This window comes from Pristis pectinata, chromosome 25 (assembly GCF_009764475.1).
Source record: "Pristis pectinata isolate sPriPec2 chromosome 25, sPriPec2.1.pri, whole genome shotgun sequence".
NCBI lineage: Eukaryota > Metazoa > Chordata > Chondrichthyes > Rhinopristiformes > Pristidae > Pristis > Pristis pectinata.
Genome location: NC_067429.1, coordinates 20,896,731 through 20,916,999, shown reverse-complemented (window position 1 = coordinate 20,916,999; position 20,269 = coordinate 20,896,731). Strand labels below are relative to the sequence as shown.

General features: G+C 39.4%; 1 protein-coding gene across 1 annotated transcript in view; it reads right to left on the bottom strand.

The window, feature by feature from the left end:
* The window catches only part of hrob (homologous recombination factor with OB-fold), a 35,990-nt gene extending 16,766 nt beyond the window's left edge, over positions 1–19,224 (bottom strand). The window contains exons 1-6 of the mRNA XM_052038737.1: positions 19,176–19,224; positions 13,157–13,249; positions 11,517–11,573; positions 7,691–8,989; positions 5,264–5,347; positions 2,588–2,728 (exon numbers count right to left, since the gene is read on the bottom strand). Coding sequence (XP_051894697.1) covers positions 2,588–2,728; positions 5,264–5,347; positions 7,691–8,989; positions 11,517–11,573; positions 13,157–13,249; positions 19,176–19,178 — 1,677 coding nt within the window. The 5' untranslated portion in view covers positions 19,179–19,224. The remainder of the gene's footprint in view (positions 1–2,587; positions 2,729–5,263; positions 5,348–7,690; positions 8,990–11,516; positions 11,574–13,156; positions 13,250–19,175) is intronic.
* Between the last annotated feature and the right edge of the window lie 1,045 nt (positions 19,225–20,269).

Here is a 20,269-nt window from a genome sequence, read left to right as displayed (position 1 = left end):
GCTGAGACCTGGACTTAGCGTTCATTTACTTAGATGACGCACTAATCGCCAGTCGTGACCACCAAGAACACCTTTCCCACCTCCGCCAACTGTACTCCCGTCTCCGTGATTTTGGCCTCACTATCAACCCAGCCAAGTGCCAATTCGGACCTGACTCTATTGATTTCCTCGGCCACAGAAGCACCAGTGAAGGAGCAACACCCCTACCCGCCAAGGTAGACACTATCCGCCATTTTGCCCGTCCCAACACGGTCAAAGGCCTGCAGGAATTCCTGGGGATGGTCAACTTTTACCATCAGTTCATCCCTGCTGCAGCCTGTATCATGCGCCCTTCGTTCTCACTGATGTCTGGCAAGGGCAAGGACATCGCCTGGGACAATGAGGCTGCGGCTGCCTTCGTTAAGGCCAAGGATGCCCTGGCAGATGCTGCGATGCTGGTACACCCTAGGACAGACGTCCCATCTGCCCTCATGGTGGACACATCCAACACTGCAGTTGGTGGAGTACTGGAACAACTAATCGAAGGCCATTGGTAACCCTTGGCATTTTTCAGCAGGCACCTTAGACCACCCGAACTGAAATACAGCGCTTTTGATCGGGAACTTCTAGTGCTGTATCTGGCGGTCTGGCATTTCCGGTACTTTTTTTTAAGAAGGCAGGCCTTTCACTGCTTTCACTGACCATAAGCCTGTCCTTCGCCTTCCCCAAGGTCTCTGATCCCTGGTCAGCTTGTCAGCAGCGACATTTGTCCTACACTTCTGAATTCACAACGGATATCCAACATGTCTCCGGAAAGGACAATGTCGTTGCTGACGCACTTTCCAGATCCACCATCCACAGCCTGTCCCTGGGTGTCAACTACACGGCCCTGGCTGACGCACAGCAAGCCTACGACGAGCTGCCCAGCTACAGAACCGCAATCTCGGGCCTGCAGCTCCAAGATTTCTTAGTCGGTCCAGGTCAGCGGACCCTCCTTTCCGGCATCGCAATAGGTCAACCCCGCCCTATAGTTCCTGCAGCCTGGCGGAGACGCGTTTTCGACTCAGTACATGGGTTGGCGCACCCGTCCATCGGATCAACTGTTTGACTGGTCACCAGCAAGTTCGTCTGGCATGGCCTGCGCAAACAGGTCAGTGAGTGGGCCAGGACTTGTCCGCACTGCCAGACATCAAAAATCCAACAGCACACCAAGGTCCCGCCACAGCAGTTCGAGCCTACCCATAGAAGGTTCGACCACACCCACGTCAACCTCGTTGGTCCTCTGCCAGTTTCAAGGGGAGCCCAGTACCTCCTTAGCATCGTGGACCGGTTCTCGAGGTGGCCAGAGGCAACCCCTGTTCGACATCACGACTGATTCCCGCGCCCGGGCGCTGCTCACAACTTGGATCTCACGTTTTGGTGTTCCGGCCCACATCACTTCAGACAGGGGCACCCAGTTTACCTCCAGCCTCTGGTCTGCATTAGCGAACATGCTAGGGACACAGCTGCACACCACCACGACCTACCACCCTCAATTAAACGGGTTGGTGGAACGTTTCCACCGCCATCTAAAATCAGCCCTGATGACCTGCCTGAAGGGTCCTAACTGGGTCGACAAACTGCCTTGGGTCCTGCTCGACAGACGCACTGCCCCCAAGGAAGATCTCCACGCTTCGTCAGCTGAACTTGTGTACGGGGTGCCCCTGGTCGTCCCAAGGGATTTCATACCCGCCCTTCGGGGCCAAGAGGAACAACCCACGGTGGTCCTGGAAAGACTGCGCGAGAGGCTTGGCAGCTTGGCACCGATTCCCACTTTGCGGCATGGTCAAGCCCCATCCTGTGAGCCCAAGGAACTACGAGACTGTAAGTTCGTTTTTGTTCGCAGGGGTACACCCCGGGCACCATTGCAACGACCATAAGAGGGGCCGTTCCGGGTCATCAGGAATAATGGTTCCACCTTTAGTTTGGACATTGGGGGCAAGGAAGAGGTCTTCACGACAGACCACCTCAAACCGGCCCATTTAGATCTACAACAACCAGTCAAGGTCCCAACACTGCGACACAGAGGCCGACCTCCTAAGCAACAGCTAGCACAGCCCACGAACCTTGGGGACCGTATTGCCGGTTCTGGGGGTGGGGGTTGTGTAGTGACTCACCGTCCGAGCAAGTGAACCGGCTTGGTGGTCGGGTCGCACGTCATCGGAGCGGCAAACCCCAAGATGGTGTTGGGCCTTCGTCTTCCGAGTGACGGGGAGAACCCGTGCGCGGGAAAAGTTTGATGACGTAGCGCATGCATCATTTCTGTTTTCGGTGGGCGGGAACCGTTCCTCTTAAAAGGCCCGCGCAAGGCGGGAAAATAAATCAGTTTTTGTTCTGCAGCCCACCGACTAGTGTCTTGCTTTCACATCACGGTAGCAGCCGCTACAAAAATCATATTTCTATGCAATAATTTCTGACCTTATAGTTTCCTGCAACTACAGCACAATGCTTTCCTTCCTTCCCATCAACTCCCTTCCCTTCTACTCCAAGATGTTGTGGTCAGCATTATTTATCCTCAAATTGTACTTGTTTAATAGGATCAGTTAGAGTACATGACTGTTAAACATACCTTTCGTAGAACCATGACAATGCTATAGTTTCGAAGGAAACAGCTTGTGTCCCCTTCATCCAACCTTAACTCTTCTTTCATGGTAGCCCATGGGCCTCTCCCAAAGTCATCTTCAATGGATTGTTGAGAACTCAGAACTTCCTTTAATGCAAATTGTAAAAATTATACAGGAAATATGAAACAGCAAATAGGATTTTGTATCTTCAATGTTATTAACCTATATTTCAGAAGAATCAAAACATTATTCTAATCCCTAGTTCTGCTTCCAACAGACCAGCTTGGCACTTTGTACTTCCTTGCTCACTCATCAATCTTTGACATTACACCGAAAATTCACACTCCCTTAACCTGTAGGATACATACCTTAAGGGAAGGGTGTAGTTGAGAAAGAGATGAAGGAAAATAAATCAATAATTAATGCAGTAACTCAGTAAAACTGACTTTTTTTTTTAATAACTACAATCAAATTATTACCAGTGGATTACCCGTACAGCAGTCAACTCCTTTCCTGTGAACAATTTTCAGCAAGAAAGAAAAAGGGGGAAACTTCCACACTTCGCAGCTTTGAGTGCTCTCAACTCATTGCATCTACAAGTGAATCATGCTGTGGTCTACAACCTTTGGTGGCACAGACCTGAGTTTTACAGAAGTGATCTGTAAATATTCATTTGAATAGGCTAAGTACTGAAACTGATGAAAAATGCTATGATGCTGGAGGAACTGAGCAGGCCAGGCAGCATCTGTGAAGAAACACAGGTGGTCAACATTTTCTCGGGGTCTTGACCCAAAACATTGACCACCTGCTTTTCTCCACGGATGCTGCCTGACCTGTTCAGTTCCTCCAGCATCTGCAGTCCTTTGTTTCTCTAAGTAATGAAATTGTCTATCGCAGAATATTTAGCTGCAGCCTTTCTAGTTTGGTTGGCCATTTGATGTTTTAAATTATCTGCAACTGCAGCTTGCTTATAATCTACATAAGCTCTATAAGTAGAATACTTCAAAAGTGATAATCTAATATCATCAAAAATCAAAGCACAAAGTCCACTAAGTATAGTGTGATCTGAGGTATTGAGATGTTGATGGAACTTGACTTGTACTGCAGTTTGCATGTTACCTAGATTTCTTGATTGCTCAAGTTCAGGTTGAAATCTCCTGAACATCAATTCATATCTAATGTATCCATTCAAGGTGAAAAATGTCTATTTCCTTTATTTGGTTGTTCCCAGTTAGAAAGATAGTAATTTGGTAATTTTGGTTTATTATTGTCACACCTACTGAGGGAGTGAGAAACTTTTGTCTTGCATGCCATCCATACAGATCATTTCATCAGTACATTGAGGTAGTACAAGGGAAAAGCAATAACATATTGCAGAATAAAGTGTTACAGAGAAAGTGCAGTACAAGCAGACACCCATCTCTTCTTTCTCCTTCCCCCTGTGGCAGCAAGGGGGAAGGAGAAAGAAGAGATGGGTGTCCGCATATTCCCTTTAGTATGTGCTCAAAGTATTGGTGACTACATTTCAGAAATAATTCATTGTGTCCAAGACATCTTGGGAAGTTTTTTCTCTTCTTATTGACAGATAAATCTTGACCCAACCCCCACTTTCTCATCACATATTTCAGTCTTTACCCCAACTTTTTTCTTAAATCCATTTATTATATTCCTTAAGACTTCTTATACAACTTCTAATTTTACTTGAGGGCTGACTTCATATTTATGAATTCCCAACTTGTGTCTGCCTACTATTGGGTCCTTCATCATAGTAGCCAAAAAAATCTTTTTTGGAAGAAATAATTACAACACCCTTAACCTTTCATACATTTAAATAAGAATTTCAATACCAAGAATCTTTTAATCTTCACTTCTGCACTTTGTGCACCCCGATCACCATTTCTGCACCATATTATGTTCTGTAGGAACATAATTTTTTGTTTGAAACTCAGTAACAATGACTATGATCAGTACTCCTAATGGTGCCGGAGTAATACATCAATGCAACTTACTTTTGGTTTTGTACACGAACTCTATTAATGTTACGGATAATCTTCTCTTTTCTTCAGCTACCTGTAGAACTGCTACATTTTTCTTTTACTTCCCTTTAGTTTGTATTTCCCCCTTTGATTTCTGTTGACCAATTATTTTTCAATTCTCCACAACAGACTAGGTTCAGTTATTCAATAAATGTAAATAACAAATCTGTTTGCTCATTACATTCCTTGCTCTACTTTGGCATGTTTTGCAAATCTGGAGATCTTGCTTGTAATTTATGCTGTTAATTCAAATGAAAACAGCAAGAATCCAAGTACTGACTTTTAAGAACATATGAAAATAACAGGGGAAGACTATATAATCCTTTGAGCCTACACTGTCATTCATCAAGTTCATGGACTCTGTCAGCTTGCAGATGCTACAATTAGCCAATAATTTGTGATTTTTTTCCACCTAAAACAGTAATGGTATAATGACTTCATGGTGCAATTAGAAGGTGAACTACCTTTCACCAAGTAGAATCGAATATAGTCATACAATTTTAAAAGTTTAACTTGCCAACTATGTTCGCCCAAGTGAAAGATTTGTACAATCCTAATCCACATACTTGAACAGCTCAAAATTCAGGACTAATTTGTACATGTTAAGATGTAACAACTTTTTTGATAGAAAATCTGCTAGTTTACCTGAGGGCGTAGTTTTGGCACTGCACCATGTGCCGGTGTCTGTGGGGCTGAAATCAAGACTTCATCCAGGTTTTTACCATGATGCTAGAAGGAAAGCAGGATTCACAGTAAACATTTGGATTAAAAAGGATGCTCTGATAGAAAGAGTTAGAACATCAATCTGCAATTTAGGTCTCAAAGCAATAATACCATATGAACTACTGTGCTAGGCAAATGCTGGTTCAGCACGTCAAATTTTACTTTTGGAATTCATGTCTATTTACTCTAACAAATCAAGTTCACAGATCTAGCAGAGGGAATTTAAGAGACTTCCTCACACTAGATGATGTACTCAGTTTATAACAGGAGTACTTTAGCAGTCCCTAGGATATAGCTTTATGAATAGTCAATTTTGTCATTAATTGCTTTAGAAAAAGCATAGACCTCATAAATACTAAAAATCAATGACATTTCCAAATTCTGGCTTTTCAAGTGCTGTCAAAATAAAACCTTTACAAATCATGAAACTACAAGCATTCTGAACAAATTTCAATGCCTCTCTAAAGCAACGCAGGAAAGCATTAAGTGAGATGTTGGCATACACCATCAGGTATTTCCACGTAGCAATAACTCCGACAGGATGTTTTGTATTTTTTTTATTTTCTTTGCACCACATTTATGACGTCCAAGATGTTGCAAAACTACTATCAACATTCTCCTGCCTTATCCTTTCTGTTCAAATATTAATACATCTTATTTTAAAATGTCTTTCTTCTATCATTTTCAGGCAGTATATTTCATGCTTCTATTTATAAAAACCTTTCAGTCTCTTCTCCCATCATCCTTTTGGTGATAATAAACATGCACCCTTGGAGTATTTACATCACCAAAATCTCTATATTTTTACTTTCTTTACCAGATTCCCTCTTAACTTGGTGGTTCACATAATTAAAACCTTTTACCTTAGCAAACTTTCTGTTCCTGTCAATAGCTTTGATATGCTTCCTAAACTCTTTCTTCTCTAATCCTATTGGCAGTCCATTGAGTACTTCGGAACTTTTAGTCTTGAAGTCTGGCATTCACAACTGTTTACACACACCAATTTGAAAAACATTTAACCACTCTCTCTGGTTTTCTCTTCTCACACCACTTTCAATAACCATGCTGCTACTTTCCCAATTAATACCATACACAGCATCTCGAACTTTATTAATACCATCTGTTATTTTTCCAAACTTTACAGTTACTGTGTGCAGTTACTTATTGGTTGTTATAAGGAAATGAAATTCTAAACGAATCCAAACACCAAATCATTGAAATTCTGCCTTCCCATCACTCCTGCCAATGACGTTGTTGACATGCTCAGTAAAAGTTCTGCAGACCAGTGTAACTGAAAATTTACAGATAATACTAAATAGCTTTTTCAAATGAAATTACTAAGATCATACAGTAGCAAAATGGTTAAATTATTGGGTTAGCAATTCAGAGGTGATTAAATATCCAGACAAGTTCAAACCCTTAAAACAGCTAAAGAATTTAAACTCAGTTAAAGATGAGTTAAAAAGAACATTAGTATCAGTTACAGTGACTATGCATTTACTGCATTGTTGGAAAAAAAACAAGCATGTTCACCAACTTCCTTTTGGAAATCTGCTGCCCTAACCTGATCTGATCTGTACTGTACATGACTCAATGCAATGAAATGGCCTGGCAAACCCCACATCTGAAGGGCAATATCACCCATATCTCATTAAAAAGGTAAATAAAAGACAATATACCTAGCTAGTCCCAAATCAGAAATATGATGATCCTCTCATGCCTTTCCAGGCAGCTATTAATTTTAATCCATATTATGGTATTTAAAAGTTTATCTTTCATTTATAATATGACATCCAGTCAACATTTACCTTGTCTGGGCCTTTTATTTTTGAGCAGAGATCTATTTTGGCATTCCTCCCATTTATGGGAGCTTAATTGTAGTCAAGGGCTCTAATATACCCTCTGACTTCCAGAATTCTTGAGAGCACATCTTCAGTGATCAGTGACTTTTCCTACTTTGAAACTATTGTAGTCTCTTGAAGTATTCATCTTCTGTATTCATAGTAATCCAATCTAATTTTGACCATTTTCTTTACTACACTCATCATTCAAAAAAATTAAGATATACTACTTCCACAACTAGGCTTAGAGACTGAATTTAGAGTCACATCAGCCCGAACTTGTTTAAATTTTAAATCTCCAATTAAGCAGCACAATATCCAGAAATATTACTTGTTTGAGAGAGAAAAAGGAACACACTTTCCTTTGAGATTATTTTGTTGTTTTCTTCTTATTCATGGAACTTAATCACAGTAGATTACAACAGAAGAGTTTCTATTCACACTGACTAGCTACTGAATATGACAGAACTAACTTTAGAACCTACTTAAACAGAGTCTGTCATCATACCTGTTGTGGAAGAATTCCTGCAGGTCCAGGGAAGCGTCTTTTTGCTCGAGGTCTGTTGACCTTCAGAATTTCTGGTGTCCGATTAGCAGCTGATACCAGCTGAATCAGGCGATTGGTTACAGGAGTTCCCACACAACTTGAATTTGCTGCAGGCGAACACTGAGCTCCTGCAGTAACTGAAGGGCTTTCTATAGTACACATCAGTGTTCGAGATTCACTTGTGGACATAATTGGTCGTCTGAGGCCTCCATCTGAAAATGTGGGGGTTGAAGTATTATTAAGAGGAGTTCTTGGTCTCAATGGTGTTGAATTTGGACAGTTTCTCAAGGCAGTAGAGCTCATTTTCTGGTGTTGTGCAGACTGCAAACTTGGGGAGTCAATTTTACCTGGCCCATTAGTATTATCTGTTGTATGTTTTCCTAAAGAATTTTGTGGTACTGGTGTTAATAATTCTTTTGTTGTTGAGACTGTGCTAGATGGGCTAGGATTACATAATTTACTCCCAGACACAGTGTTAGACAGTTCAGCTGTGCAACTATGATTATCAATTATCTGACCAGACAACTTCTTGGTTCCTCCCATTGCAACAGCATCAGTCTTGGCATTGCTTAAACTAATTGGACACTTGTTGAATCTATATGATGGTTGATTAAGATCCTTGTAGGTTTTACTTGCATCCTCAAAATTATTCATCACAAGCTTCTGAGAAATTTGACTCTTGACATTATCAGCTTCTGCATGGCCTCCTGGCAACCGTGGAAATTTGGCTGGTGGTAGAGCACGATCACCTCTTGAATATATTTGAGAAGAAGCACTTCCAGGAGTTGAAAGACTCTTTTCATTAGAAGTTGAAGTCCTGGTTTTCCCCAACGTGGAATTTTGTGTATTCCCAGCTTCCGTCAGCTCTTCACAACCAGCCCACAATAAATCATCACCTTCTTTGCCAGCATCCGTGATTGGCTTTATAGTGATGTTCTGCCAAGCATTGCTAACAAAATTGAAGTTAGGGGTTAAATGCTGTTTGTTTGGCCACGACGGTGATTTCAAAGAGACATCAAAAGATGCTGTCAATGTTTTCTTTGCAAGAGTTTCATCACTGGTTATATTATTTGATACAGAATCAGGTTCTGACTGAGAATCTTTCTGACCTGCAATGCTGCATGCCAATTTTACAGGTTTGTAACATGAATGAGCTGGTGTCCTAAGGGCTGAAGTAATAGGCCTCAGTCCAACACTAGGGGTTGTTCCAGATGGACTGATGGCTGTGCTTTCAGCATCCAATGCTGCTGATAATAAATCCTGTCGACAGCAGATTATAAAATTAGTTGCACAACACTGGAAAAGCTAACAGTTGCATTTTCAAAGTATGAGAAATTTTATTAATACTTGTTAAAATTATAACTAAAGTGTAAAATATGCCAAAATGTAACCATTTATCTACATAAACATACAATTAATTCTGAATTAGTTATTAATGAGCATTCTCATCAAAAGATATTTAATGAAAACAAAAGTTTAATGAAAGATCAAAAACTGATCGTAACTATTTAGGTTACACAGAGAATCAAACCAAACTGGCAAAGTAAAACCAGACTGAGGCGAAAGTGAGGAGAACACATCAAGTTCAGGGATGTCCTTATTTTTTTTTAAAAATTAGAACAGTCTGTTGGCCTTCTCAACCAATAAAGGGAAATCCTACAAAGAAAATGTCAATCGTGTTTTATCTTTTTTTCAAAAATTAACTTACTGAACAATAAGAATATATACTTCTCACCCTCAATTACCATTTGCAATATCATGATATTACAAGTAATAACAAGATATTACAACATAGGAATAGACATATAGCAAAATAGATCCAAGCTAATTTCATATTCCAGAGAAAAATCTTGCTTTTAGATTCTTTTCTTCCACTTTTATTTATTTAACTTACCTTTAAATACATTCATGCTAATCACTGCAATAACTCTTTGTTACCACTCTATAGGGAAACTAATTTTTCTTGAATTCCGTATTGGTGTTACTAATCATCATCTTATATTTAATGATGTCAACATCTATTTTTACCCACAAACAGAAATAGTTTGTCTACACATCCCCGTAGAAGCTCTTTCATAACCTTGAAGGCCTTCTTAAGAAAAGAGCTCCAGTGTGTCCAGCCCAAGTAAGGCTTCATACAAATTTAACACAACATCTCAGCTTTTCAGTTCTTTCCTTCCAAAAAGGAACTCTTCGTTTAGCTTTTTTAAATGACCTTATTATTGCATCAGTACTTCAACTGATTGGCACATCTGCAGCCCCAGATCCCATACTTTCCAATATGTTTGATCTCATTTTCTCTATGAGATACACAATTTTACAGTTACACATTCATTTGGTGAGTTTATTACTAAAGCAGATCTTATGTTGTTCTGAGAACCCAGTTAGTTCCAGAATAGCCCCATTGCAGTCTTTGGAATTGAACACAAGGGCAGTCCAGAGCAGGCATCCTGCTGTACTCACAATTAAAAAAGAATTAATACACTAACTCATAAAAACAACGAAAACAACTTAAATAAGTAACAAAATAAGCTCTACTTAACTTACTCCCAGCAGCCAATGTTTCCCATTCATTTAGTGGGGACAGCTGTGCTCGCACCAAGTTTAACCTGAGACAGCAGGCAGCTCAGATGGCAGGGCAGAAGATGCCATAGCAGCTTGAGCCCTCACCAATGCTTGAAAGCTCCATGGGAAAAATGGGACAACTCCTGGCATTAGTACTGACATGAGAATAGAAGTTCCAGGCCAATGTGCTCCTATATCTTGTTGCAAACCTCTCCTACATTTCTCTTAAATTTTGAGAAAGAACCTAGTGAATACCAAGTTCCATATTCAGTGAAATCCATAGCTAAACTTGCAGGACAATATAGATTTTTTTTTTTATTTTCCTTGCTAACAAAACAATTTTTCATCAAAAATGGGTTCTATGTGCATATTTTAGTCTCCAGACAAATCTGTGGAGTGATCAGCAGGAACCTTACAAAGTCAATGAATAAACACTCCAATACTTCCACAGGTGCTACACTGACAAAATTCCCACAGTTGTAACTCAATCTGAAGAATAAAGAAAATATACAACCTATGGTCTACAGCTGCACCTCACACTATTAATCACTGTGCAAAGAACGGCTGGAGGTTAGCAGTATGCTGAAATAGTCAATAGATGACATAGGTTTAAAATTGCTTTGGACAATCAATCACAAAAATGCATCACACAACTTGCAGATAATCCCATGATTTTTCTTTTAGTCCCTCGGAACATATCCTGCACCAAATTATGTTGCGAAGCAGACCTTCAAAACAACTGAAAGGCCTACTTCAATACGATTTATTCTCAAGTTGCTCCCTCTTTGGTTTCTGGGAAAAGACCTCAAGCAAGTCCCCTTAAGTAAATGTATTTACCTTTCATTCATCCACCTGATGAAAGAATGGGTTTACATTGTGCAAGACCTGCACAGAAGCAAACAATACCTTGGACCTTCAGAGTTAAGACATTTCCTAGCAGCTGCAAAAAAATTGTTTATCCATCGCAAACTGATCATTTACCACCACTTAAGGGGTACCTTTTGATTTCTAAGAAAGGAAGCTCAGCATGTATTGTAACTACCCAAAGAAAAAAAGCTGTATTTTAAAATAGTAAAAGGTTAGTTTTCCTTTATCTGCCAATATAAAGAAACAGAATCGAGGGGTATTTTCAGCAATCAACGTGCTGTATCACTGCAATGGAGATTGGAAATTATAAATGAAAATGAGTTTAAGGTTGCATATTGTATTAAACATCACTTACATCATCGTCATCATCAAACTCTTCTCCAACAGAAAACAGCTTCTGGAAACTACAAGCCTTGAAGGAGAGAAAGGAAGGGAATTCAAAAATGAGCCCATAAAAGTGAAACACCATGGTCATAATAAAATCTTGATTCTGTACAACCCCTTATTGCTGTAAGAAATAATTAACTTCCAAAAAAGAAGTTTCAAAATAAACTTTGCATGGATTTTTAAAAGTTTTGTATTTGCATTTTATTAACAGGCCTAATGAAAGTGCCCTGCAAAAAGCCAGGATTGACATCTTTAACTAATTATTTTCAACCATCAGAGGAAAAACCCAAATGTTTTTTTAAATCCTAAAAGCTACCCACGTGTAAAAATTCATAATTTTGCATGTTCACATAGCACCAATAATTTTTAATTAGACTATATGCTTACTTCAGACAGGACAAACAAATAATTTTAATTTAAATAATGCATGATTCAACATGTATAGAATGTTTACAGAGGCATGTTCGTTGTCAAAAAATATCTACTATGAACATAATCTAAAGAATGTTACAATTGAGGCAGGGGGAACACTTCACAGTAACACAGTTACGTGAAATTAGAAATTTCTGCAGAATGCTTTCCATGACATACCACCTGAAAGGAAGCTCAGCATGTATTGTAACTACCCAAAGAAAAAAAGCTGTATTTTAAAATAGTAAAGGCTAGCTTTCTGTTATTATTTAAGATAATAACAGAAAAATATTAGTTGGATGACAACCCCTGGCAAAGATGATGCACATATTCCCCCAGATTAAGGCTACTGAAAAAAAAACTGCAGATGCTGAGAATCTGAAATAAGAACAGGATGCTGGAAATTCTCATGCCAGGCAGCACCTATGGAGAGACAAACAGACCATCAACCATAAAATCTCATCAGAATTGATGAATAGGCAGCTCATCAACCTGAATCACCACCTCAGATTCTCTCCAAAAATTTTGTCTGACTTGTTGAGAATTTTCAGCATTCATTTATGGCAGAGGCCTAGATGCTTTGATCTTTACACAGTAGTGGAGAGCCCTTTCTAGTCATTATTATTTTCTAAACTAGGTAGTAATGTCATCAACACCAGCAGAGCATCAGAAAAGATCCGATTAAAATATAAATAGGACTGAAAAATTCTGCACTGTGAAAGTAGTCAGCAATAACTGGGTCAAGCAAGTAAGGGCCAAAAACACGGTACCAAGGTGATTTATCTCCATTTTCTCCTGAATTGTCACCATCCCAGATCTTCAGCCAATTCCATTCACTCTGTGTGATATAAAGAAATGGCTGAGAGTAAAAGCTGTGCTACTGAAAACCACAGCTCCAGAACTAGTTGTGCCTCAAGTTAAGTTGTTCCAGCAGAATTACAACATAGGCACCTACCTGCCAAAGGTATGCCATATCCAGAGAAGGAGGACACAGCACACCTGAGCAATAAATCTGCTCTCAAACATCACAGGAAGGTACTGGAAGGTGTCATTCAGCAGCTGATGAAGCTCTGGTGACTTAAAACAGTGTTAAATGTTTCTCTTTCCACAGATGTTTCCTGACAAGCTAAGCATTTCTGTTTTTTTATCATTTCATATTTCTTACATCTGTATTGTTTCCTATTTCCACCTACTTACATTTACCCAATTTGGGTTTTGCCAGGACAAGTTGACCCCAGAACTCATCATGGCCAATTCTTCATCAGTGCCAGGTTTATGTCCTGAAACTCCCTATCCAATAACATAAAGGGAAATACTTTCATCAGAAGGACTGCAGAGATTTAAGCCAGTTGCTCACCACCACCTTCTTAATGAAAATTTGAAACGGGTAATAAACAGCATTGACAGATTCTAAAATAATTGAATAAAAATAATCATAGTTTAATAACAAAATTGTAGTTCATAATCAAATGATTTACAATACAAGGAGAGACCTTGGAGGTCAAGTGCTGTGAAATTGAAGGTTAGAAATCAAGCCACATAAATATAATTTAACAATGTTTCTCATGATGATTTAGTATTAAAACATCTCATTTAATAATATAACATTAATTGAACCTTGTACTATGCAGGTTTTCTATCATGGAGGTGGCTATGATCAAACTATCCTACTAGTACAACTAGAACACAGATATATAATGAATTGACACTAATGAGTAATCTGCTCCAACATATTATGAATCATAAAAAAATTACAACACATTTATTTACAACACAAAATTTACAATGGGTTACCTGGCCCATTGGGGCTGTGATGTTTGAAAATGAGCTACCCAACCTAATTCCATCTTCCAGCACTTGGCCAGTATCCTGCAGGTCATGGCTCTTCACTTACACATCCATGGAACTTTTCACTGTGATGAGAGCTTCTACTTTCTCCACCATTTTCAGCAGCAAGTTCCAGACCACTTTTCACTTTTACTAATTGGGTGTGAAACTCTACCCTCATCTCTACTGTTGACCTTCTCTCAATTACTTTAAATCTATACCATCCGTTTATTGACGTCTCTGAGAAATATTTCCTTGTCATTTACTCTACTAATGCACCTTACTTTTATACTTAGTAGTGTCTCAACCTCCTCTGTTCTAATCTTTCGTCAGATCCAATTTCCATTCATGATAACTTCCTGTCCAGCACAATTGCATCTTTCCTGTAATGTGGTGACCAGAGCCTTGCACATTTCTCAAGCTGTGGCCCAAGTAGTGTGTTTACTATAAGCCTCAACTAAAAAAAAATGAAAGCACCCTCTTTAACCTTCTTAATGAACTTCTTGCCTGCTTTTAAGGATCTGTGGACATACACTCCAGGGTGTTTTGCCACTCAATTTCCCCCCCATTTGTTGTGCAATGAAGTTAAGAGAGTGGAGTTTTGTAACAAGTACACAGACCGGTGTCACTTACAAATGCTCTTGTTCTTCACAAGGCCGATGATCATAACAGAACAATCTTTGATGGACCAAAACCAGAGGTTTCAGCTGGGAACATTTTTTGAAACTTGGCAAAGATTTGTAAATGCATACTTGATAACCTTTGCAATTTTTGTTTTATGTTTCAAGGGCATATTAGAATAAATGTTTACATAAAATTCCAAGATATCATAAAACTGGGTCTTTATAATTCTTGCCTTGCAGCAATTTAATCATAAAACCTTTATGTTGCAAACAGAAAACTGGCAAACCAAAAGAGACCATTCCAATCCTATGTCCACTACAGTCATACATCAAATACTCTATAAAAAGAATTGAAAAGAGAACTTAAAGGTAAGAGAATGTGTATAAAGATGATGGATGGTATGACAAGAAACAACAATTTCATTACTGCTGGGACTTGGGAGTTTACATCCATGGAATGCATCAAAGGAATGCATAACATGTTGTGACAGTGTAGAAATCCCTGAGAGCTTTTGCTCAATTACCTTTGAGAGCTTTTGCTCAATTACCTTTGAGAAAAAGAGAAAATTTTACCTGTGATCATTTACAACTCAAGATTAAATAAACTGAAGGACAAATGATGAATATCATGCTTATAACAGTTTGAATGATTGGCCTTCATGTAAATAAAAACCAGTAACCCATACTTCACTTCTTTTTAAATAAAAGAAAAAATGTCCTAATCAACACAAAAGATGTTAATGCTGAGAAAATGATACAGCTTACATTTTCGATGCTTCCAGGAACAGCACAACTAGATTAAAGGTCCCTCCTCCATACCCCAAAATATATCCTTGCACACAGAACACCTGAACCTTCCCCACCCCACCCCCACTTCTCACTGCAGCCATCCTGTGATTTCTCTGAATGAGAATGCTTATTAGCATTTAATTAAAAACAATTTTACACTTATAGGTACATGCCAATAAGTTGATTGAATGCACTCAAACCCAATTCACACCACATCTTGTTCCCAGCAAAGAAATTCTGTGGGCAAAATTTGAAACCAGGTTCCCAAGATAAAAAGACCACCAACCTGTACAATTCCCTTCAATGACTGATAATAAATTGATATGAATAGCAAGGCTACCAATTTGCCTGCCCTGATTATTACTGATGTGATAATACTGAATTTGTACAAAAAGATGCTCTAAGCTCCAGAAAAATTACCAACATTTGAGAGACTGATTTCTTGATAATGGGCTGGATTGCATTGTTCACAAGCCAGGAGTTCCATAGAGAATAGTTAGCTAGCTGCAGCGTGCTAGTCAGCTTATTCTTGACTTCCGCAGCTGAGGAAATCGACAACTAGGTGCCAGTGCATCTGACCTCTAGCTCCAATACAGGACTCAGCAGTGAGTTCAGAGCAGAGATTAGATGCTACACGCTTTGGGCTCCTCAGTTTTATTCCAGCTGTTTGAATGGGGTCGCCAGCTTGCACTGAAAAGGTAAATGCAGGTACTGTAAAAGCTCTCTTTTTAAAATTTTATTTAACCTTAATATTCTGAAGTTTCAAATTAAAAAGGCCTTTTTACAAGCAAGCTATCTAAAAACCATCAGGGCATTTTAGAGGTAAGGTCTCCGCACCCCCCCCCATACTTAATGGGACAAATGGTTGTGTAAGCGAGCTCTCAGAGTAATCCCATCAATTCCATCCCCTTACCCCCAAGTCCGAATAACCTTATACATGCCCATTAATATCACCTTGATTTTCCTACTACTCACCCACACTAGGACAATTTACAGGAGCCAAATAACCTAACAACAAGCATGTCTTTGGGATGCAGGAGGAGGAGGATGGTGAAACCCAGGCAGTCACAGAACAAATGTGCAAACACCACACGAGCAGCACTGCAGATCATAATTAAATCCAAGTCTCAGGAGCCATGAGATAGCTGCTATACCTACAGTGCCACTGTACCACCCCATGGACTTCTCCAGTTCAGAGCACACCAATGACAAAAGCCCAAGCTTCATTATACATACAGGGATTGCAAAAAGCAAGTGGCCACAGGAATAAAGTTTGAGGAAGGCAAGGGGCAATGGTGACCATGCGAGTGAATTAAATGTAGCATGATCCATAAACATGAGATGAAATTATAGCCTCAACTCATTCCCATTTGTCAATTTCTAATATAAATGCATATTCAAAATATTATAGGACTAGTCATCGTCAAATTAAAATTCATGAAATTGAAAAGTTTTAGATATTATTTAGTACATGTATTTTTGGAGCCTTGAAAAATTATGGTATAGTTGTTTTACTTTGAGAACTGAAGAAATCAATGAGTGAATGGTATTCGTTTTTTGGTCAATATAATTTATAGGAAGTTGGCAAGCCCTTTTGCATTTTGATGGCTGTAAAACCAAAAATATACAATAGTTATCAACAATATGACAGAAAATACTTATTAATTCCCAGATGAATGGTGTTTTGATATTGAAGTAAAAACAAAACCTCCTTCAAATAAATAACAAATCTCTCACAAGTCTCTCTGGAAATTAAAAGTGCATTTCCCACTACTAAGTAGGCTATTAATGCTCACCTTAACTGGAACATTGATCATAAAGGCAATTAGGCAAAAAATTATTTAATTAAAGACAATCTGCATCTTGGCTTTTATATAAGATTTGGCAAAAAAATAAAATTTTTAGTTTCAAGATATAAATTGGAGAAAAACTGCAGATATTTTGCCATTTATATTCAAAAATATTGAAAGCCAACTATGACCAATTTAATCACCATTGCCTGCATGGGTGTTAAAATGTGTTATCCAAGCTATGCCACACTGTCCACTTAAACCAATATGTTTTGGGCACTGAAGTACAAACGTACAAGTCTGAAGACAACATCTCAAATGCCATGCAACTTTTACATAGCCTTTTGCATTCAGTCCCTTGTGCTCATTATTGAGAGAAAAAAAAAGCCTTAATTTGACTCGTAGCAGAAAATTATGGGTTCCATGCCCTCATTCCAGAACCTCCCAAGGCCCTTGCTGCTGCTAATTCTTGGGGCTCTTCAACTTAAAAAATTTATACCACAACACTGGATTTGCTTCTTACCATCCCAAACTCGATGCTGACCATATCTTTATCGATCAAGAACTTAAGCGTTGGAAGTCTCAAAGCTTCTCTAATCTCATTTCCTTTGTACCCAACTTTTTGGGCATTGTTCTAATATATCCTTAATGAGATAAATATTATTTTTTGTCTGATTATATACTCCTGTAAAGTACTTTGGGACATTCAGAGCACTATAAATATTGTCATTGTTTTACAGATGGATGGAGCAACTCACTATAACAATCCAGTTAGTATATTCAATATACCATACACTGTAAATTACTTAAGTGAACAGAATTTCTGCACTCAATTTTCATTAGAACATTTGATTTCAAAAGGGTCTAAGTGCATTTCTCTGAAAGTAGACACTATTTGACTTTGCAAATTTGTGCTCCTTTGGTCTGGCATACTCAATCACACTGAATATGAAAAATTAAGCCTGGACAGCTCAGCTACTTCTGATTAACCATGCCTGGCCAACAGTGTATACAGTAATTAGCCTTAATGAAGAAATAAAAGGCACAGTTGTAACTTTTCAGCTCTAACAGGCTTGAAAGAATCCTCAGGGCATATTTGTGGAAATCCCAGGAAATAGTGGCAGACTTTAAATCGTTATCAATAGTTTTTACTTCAGGTTGTAGGAAAGGGTCATAAGGATATACTGACTAGAATGACAAATTTTTAAAGACTTTCAATAGGGCTTCCAGAAATAAAATCACATTTCAATAACCTGATTGAACTAAGTTATTAGACTGCAGTATATAGGCAGCTCAGTTGTAAATCCTAATCTTCAAATTTCTTTTGACAAAACACCATACGGTAGGGTAGAAAGGAAAACAATTGGTGGGCAGATTTGTCTGAGATCTATGTAATTCATCATGTTGTACATAAGATTACTAACTACAACTATTCTACAGTTTCACAAAGATCCATGCCCCTGTTAAGTCACAGCTATCTAGCTTGTACATTGAGTAATAAAGCCTACTACAGAAGGTGGATTTGGATCTATCAATTCACTCCTAAGGATCTAATATTAGTCATATGGTTCCAATGATATCGCAGCTTGCTTGAGACCTTCTTAATCACAGGCCTATAATTAGATAGCTGTCAAATTGGTGCTCAATAATCAACAGGCACCATCTGATGAAGTGATGCAGGGTTTTGCCCTAAAATGTCAACAAATCCTTTCTGTCCCACAGATATCGCATGACCTACCGAGTTCCTCCAGCAGATTGCTTGTTGTTCCAGATTCCAACATCTGCAGTCTTTTACATCGCCCCCCTGACGACCTTGTTATTCTAGAAGGAGATTAGGCTCGCTGTTTATGCGACTGCACAACCCTTCTACGTGCACAACGTTGACCGTGTTTATAAACAGTTTCCGAAATACCCTTTTCCTTTACTGGAGTTTAATTTACTCGCACTACTTAGCCCAGCAGCACGTACTGCCGACAAATTACTGCATCTCAGTACATGTGACAATAATAATCCAATTCCTGCTGCTGGTCCGACCGGAACACCCTACTTGGGACTCCCAGGGTCGAGCGCCGAGAACCCCACGTCCACATTCCTACCGCCCCCATCTTGCACGGGGCCCACTGCTTCTTACCATCTTCCTCTCTCTCTCTCTCTCTCTCTCCACGACGCGCAAAAACAACTACCTACCATCTTCCCCTCGCTCTCCACGACGGCAACGACCGGAAATCCCAGGCCCACACTCGCCTTCCAGCTGCCTCGTCGTTGAAAATTGCCGCCGCTCTGACGTCACCCGCTCCCACAATCCCACCGCGATTGAAGCGTCTCGTAGCAACCGGGCGCAGCTGCCCTGACAACCGCGCAGCAGTGAGATGAGTGGAGGCCACGCTCCTGTTCTAGACAGGGATAATGAAAGACTTTTCTAACCATTCATTCAAAAGGCAACTGTAGCACAGTAGTATGTGAGTGCATCTTAAGCCCTTTAAGATATATTTAATTTGCTCTTTCCACCTTGTCGTGCATATTATCCGTTGGTTATAGGACCTAAATTATAGGACCTAAATGGGAGGCTGCTGGAAAACAGACATTGGGATCATGATTCACAGTTAACCCTTTTCCATTTGCTCGAAGTAGGCCTTGCACCAAGTTTGTGTTCATCATTTCAGTGCACAACAAATGATAACGTGGCATTTGTTGTGGGCACGTTGACCTCATGTGCTTAAGCTGCATAACAGAGAAGCAAAGATAATCCTAGTTGATGTGTAAACACCCTGTGGTATGCTTTAAAGGCTTAGACATGGCTGGTATAAGAGACTGGCACAGAATGAATGCATCAGTGTTGCTTTCAGGATACTAAGCAATGGCCATCATGTGACCATAATACTGTATATTTAGCCCGACCAGTTGTATTCTCAGAGTGGTATCCCTTCTGATCACAGCACATTTTGGAATTGATGTGTTGCACAAAAAGTACTGTGATTGTATTCAAATGCACCCAGAGCTATTGGGAGCCAGAATTTCTCTTGCTGCCTTCTGGTCTCTGCCAAAGGAGATTGAGATTAATTCTTCTCATCTGCAGTAGAAAACGGTGTCCTGCAAACTGGGAGGTGTTGAAGAAATCTCCTGCTGCAAACTGGAAAGGGTCAGAAGTTTAAAATGTCATAGCCACTGTAATCTTAAGAGCCACTGGCAAAATTTATACTATTATTGCTTTGTGGTTGAGGCTTGTAGAATATTTCAGTGAGGACCTCTTTACTGAAGTTGAATCAGTTCACTTCTTGATT